General features: G+C 48.1%; 1 protein-coding gene across 3 annotated transcripts; it reads left to right on the top strand.

The window, feature by feature from the left end:
* The first annotated feature begins 1,654 nt into the window (after window positions 1–1,654).
* LOC122870262 (Fc receptor-like protein 5) lies at window positions 1,655–8,647 on the top strand. 3 transcript variants are annotated; one of them, XM_044184352.1, is made up of 6 exons: window positions 1,656–2,542; window positions 2,906–2,941; window positions 3,232–3,495; window positions 3,575–3,820; window positions 3,896–4,054; window positions 7,158–8,647. In XM_044184352.1, exons 1-6 carry the CDS (start codon window positions 2,512–2,514, stop codon window positions 7,163–7,165), a joined length of 744 nt encoding a protein of 247 aa, XP_044040287.1. In that variant the 5' UTR covers window positions 1,656–2,511; the 3' UTR covers window positions 7,166–8,647. The 3 variants fall into 3 exon arrangements, with proteins under 3 accessions (XP_044040288.1, XP_044040287.1, XP_044040286.1); XM_044184353.1 differs by lacking the exon at window positions 2,906–2,941 and having other exon boundaries at window positions 1,655–2,542; XM_044184351.1 differs by lacking the exon at window positions 1,656–2,542 and having other exon boundaries at window positions 2,550–2,941.
* The last annotated feature ends 38 nt before the right edge of the window (window positions 8,648–8,685 follow it).

Consider the following 8,685-nt stretch of genomic DNA (forward strand, 5'->3'; position numbering starts at 1 on the left):
TGGTGCCCTCTTTACTTTTTCTGCCCCCGCCCCTCAGCCTGAGTCCGCCACTGCTGCTAGAAATGCTTCTTCCCACAGGGATCAATAAAGTATTTCTGATTCTGATTCTGACAAACAATTACACTGTAAAGAGTAATGCTGCCCACTGTTAATGAATGTCTGATAGCGTCACTCTGCGAGGGGCATGCAGTTCTCTGCAGGGAGGCAGAACTCAACATAAAACACTCCATTTAAAACACGCAGCTGATCTGGGTTTAGTACAGAAAAATCAGTCAATAAGAATCAAAGATTTGTGGTTTAAGACCAGTAAACCGAACCTGCACCGTGTATGCGACGTTTCTCATCACATCAGCCTCACTTCAGGCTTAAGAGCAGCTTTTTCTGGGACTATCTGAGGGAGATATGAGGTGGAGATGGATAAATAAGGTGGAAGAGCTCAGGTAACTTTATTAATCAGTAACCTGTGTTGCTTATTTACACGCAGGACTGTAAAATATTATTCTGAGTTTATACACTTCAATCACTAATAAAGCAGCTGCTCTGAACAAAGTTACATGCAGGATATAAATAACTTTTCTATATCAGATCCCAAGATTATTTCCAGACGCATAACAGAGACACCAATGTGCATGTAAAGTTACCAGATGACAGACTTAATGCCTCCCTGTCTGCCTGATGTTGACCTCTGAGGGCTGATGGATCTGCAGCTGATAAACTGTTTACACATGATTAGAAAGCACTTGATGAATATTGATATGTCTGGTTTTAGTGTATTAATAGTGTAAAAGTCCTTTTGTTAGGACTCTGTTGTTCTCTCAGCTGATGTCACTCTTTCTGGCAGCTCCACTTTCATTTCTTTAAGGAACATTTTATTCATTTTCTCTCTGTGTACAGAGCACCAATAGTAATGCAGATGTTGTCAGATATATGGATGAAGTCACAGTCCTTCACGTAGCAGCATTAACCCCCGAGCTGAACCTGCCAGGCAGACGATCCGTTCTTCAGATAGGTAGAACGTCATGCCTTCATGATGTTGAGCTATACTGTTAATAAAACTCATCACTGCGAGCAAAGTTATTCTGAAACTGATGGAGGAAGTGTTGTTTGCATTAACTACAAACAGATTAACTGGACAAACAACTGATCAGAAAACAGACCATAACTTCCTTTTCTTTTTCTTCATGCATTTGTTCATTTATTAATTTCCCATATTTGGAGCATTTCAGGGTGCACGGTGGCAGAGCGGCTAAAGCTCCTGCCTCCCAATAAGGAGATCGTGGGTTCGTGGGATCGATTCCCGGACCAGACCAACATCACACAATCTCTCTGGGTGGAGTCTGCATGTCCTCCCCGTGTTACCGTGGGCTCTCTCCGGGTTCTCCGGCTTCCTCCCACCGTCCATCTCTAAATTGCCCGTATTGAACACAAGACAGTTGTTTGAAAGACTGTCAGGGTGTAACGCCAAGGCCCAACTGGATGACCAGTCATGGTGAAAATGGATGGATGGATCAGCATTTCTGGAAGATAGAAAGATTCCCATGTTTGTGCCCTGCGACAGTTGTTTGAAAAGACAATATAACTTCATCCCTCACTACTCATGATATATATCCAGAAATAAATATATATATGAAATAATGGTTCCATGAATGATGGACTTCAGATTAATTGTTAGTCTGTATTTGGTTGTTATATTTGGAGGACTTTATGGTGCCTTGGGGGCGCTGTGGTGGACTGGACTGGTGCAAGGCAGCGTGGGAAAGGAGGTCAATCAATCAATAATCCTCAGACTCAAAGAGTTTTTAGGGAGTCCCCAGTCAATAATGAACAGCCTGCCTCCTCAGGCTCCAACAGAACATACACTGAGAAACTTCAGTGTACTTTATAAGAAACACAAAGTCAGCAGGGAGTTCATGTATTCAGGTGCAGTGATGGCATCATGTTGCCTGACGTGTAGTTCGATGGCGTGCAGTCGCTGCACTTTAGTTTCTTTCTGACCACATTTCAGTGGTTAAAGCAGAGAGAAGCTGTCAGACTCGCAGGTCCAGAATCAGCTCCTGGTCACGTCCTCCCTGAACTGCTGTCACCTACAGGAAGATGCAGCTTTTAGTTTTAGATCATCACAATGAATCTCTGACAGCTTTGAATGAACATCTTGAATCTTTCTGGTGAAAAGAGAAACTTTCACTTTAAGGAAATCCGAACAATGAACACACACCCAGAAGTGTTAGTTTAACTGTCAGTGAACGCATCATATTCATGTTATTTACATTCTGTGTCAGTTGTTTCTTTATTTTTCATCTCAGCGTCTTCATGTAGTTTTCTGTCTCTCCTCACTTCATGTTCTGGTTCAGAGCCTCGTTTTCAAACTGAATGTATCTGCTTTATTGCAGCTAAATGTTTGTCATGATAGTGTGTGGAGAGGAAACCACAGTCACAGAGGAAGGAGGAGGGATTTACTTGATGTGAACATGAACTGATCAAAGTGCAGATTTGATATAACCGAGTGTCAGGATGGAGGAAACATCTCTACTGTGGCTGCTCTGTAAGTACACTCTAAAAACATCAGCGGAGAAAAAGACGAGATCAATGAGAAATCCATAGTTTGCTTTTCACCGCTTTCATGTTTTTGTTTGACTCAGAAATGCTCCTGTAACATAAACATACTTTTATCTGAAAGGTTGTGAAAATGTCTTTGCAAGAAGTTCTTAGTATGTTCTTTTTTTACATTTATGGGACTGTTGTTGTTTAACTTTGCTTTAAAAAACAATCAGCTTAATCCTCCTCCTCTCTGCATCAGTATTTTCGACAGTAACACACACAGATGGTTGTGTGCGCTGCTCTCTGCTGTTTCAAATGTCTTGTTGTATCACAACCTCAAACCAACCTGAGTGTCGTTTCTCTTCAGTTCTGACCTCACTGCTGAGCTGCACAACAAACCAAGGTGAGTAGACTTCTTCTGTCAGCGTCTGAAACCTGATTGACTCTTTCTACAGACAAAAGTTAGTGTTTAGAGTCTGGAGAGGGTTATTGTGAGCAGTTTATCATTTAGAAGCCAAAGGCCTCATTTATCAAAACAAGTGTAGGAACCGTCTGAGGATTAGTATTTATCAAACATGCACATGAGCAACGATAAATCTCACCGGTTCTACATCCACCTGCTCGTACATGTTCATTCACGGGGATGTAAAAGATCATTATTGTTTTTTTAAACACCACATCTTCTTCCTGTAGCCTCTCTGACTGTGAGTCCCAGCAGCTCTCAGCTGTTTGAAGAAGAGTCTGTCTCTCTGAGCTGTGAGGAGGACGACAGCTCTGCTGGATGGACGCTGAGGAGGAACTCAACCAGAGAAACCAGGACTCAGTGTGGAGCTGGCTGGGGAAGATCAGCTGGTTCTTCCTGTAAGATCAGCCACATCGACCGATTGGACAGTGGAGTTTACTGGTGTGAGTCCAGAGAGGGAGCAACCAGTAACACCATCAACATCACTGTCACTGGTAAGCTCAGACTGTGGAGTTAGTATTGATGAAGCTGTGTGTAAATGGATGAAATGCTGTAGTTTGTCTCTGTGTTGAGGTGGACCAGTGATCCTGCAGAGTCCTGTCCTCCCTGTGATGGAGGGACATGATGTCACTCTGCACTGTAAAACAGAGACCCCTCCCTCCGACCTCACAGCTGCTTTCTATAAAGATGGCTCCCTCATCAGCACTGAGCCTACAGGTCACATGACCATCCGCCATGTTTCCAAGTCTGATGAAGGCCTCTACAAGTGTCACATCAGCCGTCACGGAGAGTCTCCACCCAGCTGGATCTCTGTCACAGGTGAGGAGGTTCCCTTTGATTTCAGGACTTATTTCATCCAGAGATTCACCTGACCAGGTGGTATTCTCTCTACAGGTAAACCGACAACCACAGGCCCCCCCACATCTGCAGCCCCGCCCCCTGCCTCATCCCCCCTCCAGCTTGTGTTCAGACTGGTCTGCCACCTGGTGGTGTTCTGTCCGTACTGCATCTCCACTGTCCTCATGGTGTCTTTATATCAACACAGGCCCACAGGTAACACTCTGAATCATTCACTGACCTTACAGACACTCATCAATCAATCAATGAAGAAAGTATTTCACAATATCTTTGACTATCAGCTACAGTTATTCAGTGTTGATTGTTGTTATTTACAATAGATGACTTATGCTGCGGGGGGGAAGGAGCCTGAGCTTGTGCGGGAGGTTGAGCGTTACCGGCTAGATATAGTCGGCCTCGCCTCCACGCACAGCCTGGGCTCTGGAACCCGTCTCCTCGAGAGGGGCTGGACGCTCCATTTCTCTGGCGTTGCCGGCGGGGAGAGGCGGCGGGCTGGTGTGTGCCTGCTCATAGCCCCACAGCTCAGCCGCCACGTGTTGGAGTTTACCCCAGTGAACGAGAGGGTCGCGTCCCTCCGCCTACGGGTGGGGACAGGTCTCTCACTGTTGTGGCGGCTCACGGGCCGAACAGCAGTGCAGAGTACCAGGCCTTCTTGGAGTCCCTGGGAGGGGTACTAGACAGTGCACCGCCCGGGACTCCGTTGTTCTACTGGGGACTTCAACGCCCACGTGGGCAACGACAGTGACACCTGGAGAGGGGTAATCGGAAGGAACGGCCCCCTGATCTGAACCGAGCGGTGTTCAGTTGTTGGACTTCTGTGCTAGTTACAGTTTGTCCATAACTAACACCATGTTCAAGCACAAGGGTGTCCATCAGTGCACGTGGCACCAGGATCACTTTTAGGCGGAGGTCGATGATCGACTTTGTTGTCGTATCATCTGACTCTCCGCCGCGTGTCTTGGACACTCGGGTGAAGAGAGGGGCGGAGCTGTCAACCGATCACCACCTGGTGGTGAGTTGGATCCGCTGGCGGGGAGGAAGCCGGACAGACTTGGCAGGCCCAAGCGTATCGTGAGGGTCTGCTGGGAACGTCTGGCGGAGCCCTCTGTCAGCAGGGTCTACAACTCACACCTCCGGAGAGCTTCTCCCAGATCCCGGGAGGTTGGGGACATTGAGTCCGAGTGGACCATGTTTTCCACCTCCATTGTCGATGCGGCGGCTCGTAGCTGTGGTCGCAAGGTTTCTGGTGCCTGTCGCGCGGCAATCCCCGAACCCGGTGGTGGACGCCGGAAGTAAGGGATGCCGCCAGGCTGAAGAAGGAGTCCTATCGGGCCTTGTTGGCTCGTGGGACTCCCGAGGCAGCTGACGGGTACCGGCAGGCTAAGCGTGCTGCAGCCCGTGGCGGTCGCAGAGGCAAAAACTCAGGACTGGGAGAGGTTCGGAGAGGCCATGGAGGAGGACTATCGGTCGGTCTCAAAGAAATTCTGGCAAACCGTCCGACGGCTCAGGAGGGGGAAGCAGTGCTTCACCAACACCTTGTACGGTGCGGGGTGGAGAGCTGTTGACCTCGACTGGGGATGTTGTCGGACGGTGGAAGGAATACTTTGAGGATCTCCTCAATCCCGCTGTCACGTCTTCCGAAGAGGAAGCGGAGGCTGGGGACCCGGAGGCGGACTCATCCATCACCCTGGCCGAAGTCACTGAGGTTGTTGGCAAGCTCCTTGGTGGCAAGGCTTCGGGGTGGATGAGATCCGTCCTGAGTATCTTAAGTCTCTGGATGTTGTGGGACTGTCTTGGCTGACACGTCTCTGCAACATCGCGTGGCGTGTGTCTGGGACAGTGCCTCTGGACTGGCAGACCGGGGTGGTGGTCCCTCTGTATAAGAAGGGGACCGGAGGGTGTGTTCCAATCACAGAGGGATCACACTTCTCAGCCTCCCGGTAAGGTCTATTCCAGGGTACTGGAGAGGAGAATTCGTCCGATAGTCGAACCTCGGATTCAGGAGGAGCAGAGTGGTTTTCGCCCCGGTCGTGGAACACTGGACCAGCTCTATACTCTCCATCGGGTGCTCGAGGGTTCATGGGAGTTTGCCCAACCAGTCCACATGTGCTTTGTGGATCTGGAGAAGGCATTCGACCGTGCCCCCCGGGCGCTTTGTGGGGAGTGCTCTGGGAGTATGGGGTCCGGGGCCCTTTGCTAAGGGCTGTCCAGTCCCTGTATAACCGGAGCAGGAGCTGTGTTCGCATTGCCGGCAGTAAGTCAGACCTGTTCCCGGTGCATGTTGGACTCCGCCAGGGCTGCCCTTTGTCACCGGTTCTGTTCATAATTTATATGGACAGAATTTCTAGGCGCAGTCAGGGGTCGGAGGGTGTCCGGTTTGGGAACCACAGGATCTCATCTCTGCTGTTTGCAGATGATGTCGTTCTGATGGCTTCTTCAAACCGGGACCTGCAGCATGCACTGGGACGGTTTGCAGCCGAGTGCGAAGCAGCTGGGATGAGAATCAGCTCTTCCAAATCTGAGGCCATGGTTCTTGACCGGAAAAAGGTGGTTTGCTCTCTTCGCGTGGGTGGGGAGTCCTTGCCTCAAGTGGAGGAGTTTAAGTATCTCGGGTCTTGTTCACGAGTGAGGGACGGATGGAGCGTGAGATTGACAGGCGGATCGGTGCAGCGCCTGCAGTGATGCGGGCGCTGTATCGGACCGTTGTGGTGAAGAAGGAGCTGAGTCGAAAGACAAAGCTCTCGATTTATCGGTCATTCCCACGCTCCTGCCCTCACCTATGGTCATGAGCTTTGGGTAGTGACCGAAAGGACAAGATCGCGGATACAAGCGCCGAAATGGGCTTCCTCCGCCGAGTGGCTGGGCGCTCCCTTAGAGATAGGGTGAGGAGCTCAGTCACACGGGGAGCTCGAGTAGAGCCGCTGCTCCTCCACGCCGAGAGGAGCCAGCTGAGGTGGCTAGGGCATCTGATCCGGATGCCTCCTGGACGCCCCTCGGGAGGTGTTCTGGGCATGTCCCACTGGGAGGCGGCCCCGGGGAAGACCCAGGACACGCTGGAGGGACTATGTCTCTCGGCTGGCCTGGGAACGCCTCGGGATCCCCCCGGAGGAGCTGGAGGAAGTGTCTGGGGCGAAGGAAGTCTGGGAGTCCCTGCTTAGACTGCTGCCCCCGCGACCCGGCCCCGGATAAGCGGAAGAAGATGGATGGATGGATGGATGGACTTATGCTGCTTTTGCCTCTTACTAATTAATACTGTTTATAAAATGCATCTAAATTTTATGATTAACTCCTCTGACAGGAAATTAGCTACCCGTCTCCAAGGCAACAACACCACCCAGCCAAGCTGAGGAGAGATTGGCTGAGGACTTTGATGACATCGTAGCGGTCAGCACCGTGCATCACTTCTGAGCTGAACAGAGCAGAGACAGAGTTGACTGTTACATTAGTAAGATGGTGGTTATGATATAATTATGACTTAAACGTGATAACTTTACCAGCAGCTGAGCAGCAGAACTTATACAAGATGACATCAATGCTTTAAGTTTGAATTGTTGTTGTTTGTTTTAGTAGTTTAGTAGTAGTGCCTGATGTCTCTGCTGTGCTGGAGTCACTGCAGCGTAAATAAAGACCTGTTCACATTGTGATTCTATCTGTGTGTTTTCTAGAGATTAGTCAGATGGAAAGTGGTTTTACTTGTTTTGCTAACAGAGTGAAACATCCTCTGCCTGTCTTTTTGTGGTGTGTGGTCAGTGTTTCTACAGAAAACTAGGTCACCACAGCCTTCGTATAGTAACACACTCATCATACTGAGCCTCTAAACTCAGTGTGTGTCCTTAAATTATTCACATTTCTGGGTCGTAAAACTGTTCTCACACAGTCACATTATGGGGGCATAGCAGTGATTACAGCACGATGCATTATGGGTAAAATGATGTCCAACTTGCTCCTGAGTTGTGACTTTAAACATTTTATAAATACCTGAGTGATTGAAACGTTCAGATTCTCTGATAACCAGTTAGTCATTTTATGAGACAGGTTCATTTTAATGTTCTGCAGCTGGTTTGATTAAAAATATTTTTATTTTAGGCTCCATGTATTCTGAAATGTCTCAGTGTAGAAAAATCATCATCCTCTGTACACACTCCTGTGAGTACTTTGGAGCCTGTGGCTCTGCATGAAAAATGACTTAAAGGCCCAGTGTGTAACATTTAGCAGCAGCTACTGGCAGAAATGGAATATAATATTTAGAAGTATGTTTTAATTTGTGTGTAATGGCATGAAAATAAGAATAATTTCATTACTTTCATTTTCATTACTTTAGAATAAGCCGGGTCCCATTCCACGGAGGTTGTCATGTTTCTACAGTAGCCCAGAATGGACAAACCAAACACTGACTGCAGATAGGGCTGTTTGTGTTTTTTGCAAATTTTCGCGGCCACCGTAGTTTCTCCTACACGCTTGGAAGGGGAGGGTGAGGCGAGCGGTATTCAAATGGTTGCAAACTGCAATTTCACTGTTTGATACCACTAAATCCTCCAGACTGCTCATTTAAAGGATCAAAATAGTTGCTTGTGTTCTCTATGAGGCCAACTCTGTCCTGCACACCTGTCTCTCATTGTCATAATCCCCCATTGTATATTAGTCTCTGTTCCTCTGTTCATTTATGCCTGATCCTCATGTTTGGTACTATAAAATGTTATCTTTTGTTCATTGTATGTTACCTTGAATTCCTAGTGTTCTTATAGATCTGTTAATTTTTATAATAAAACTACTTTCGAGTCAACCCTGTTTCCTGATTGTCTCTGGGCCTGGTTCTATTCTCCCTG

Source organism: Siniperca chuatsi, linkage group LG22 (assembly GCF_020085105.1).
Source record: "Siniperca chuatsi isolate FFG_IHB_CAS linkage group LG22, ASM2008510v1, whole genome shotgun sequence".
NCBI classification, from domain to species: domain Eukaryota; kingdom Metazoa; phylum Chordata; class Actinopteri; order Centrarchiformes; family Sinipercidae; genus Siniperca; species Siniperca chuatsi.

Bases quoted from the DNA above. Each gene is read 5' to 3' on its own strand.
- LOC122870262 (XM_044184351.1), top strand. From the start codon at position 2,854: ATGTCTTGTTGTATCACAACCTCAAACCAACCTGAGTGTCGTTTCTCT. The intron at 2,942-3,231 runs GTGAGTAGACTT...TTCTTCCTGTAG, and splicing joins GAGCTGCACAACAAACCAAG to CCTCTCTGACTGTGAGTCCC. The intron at 3,496-3,574 runs GTAAGCTCAGAC...CTCTGTGTTGAG, and splicing joins CATCAACATCACTGTCACTG to GTGGACCAGTGATCCTGCAG.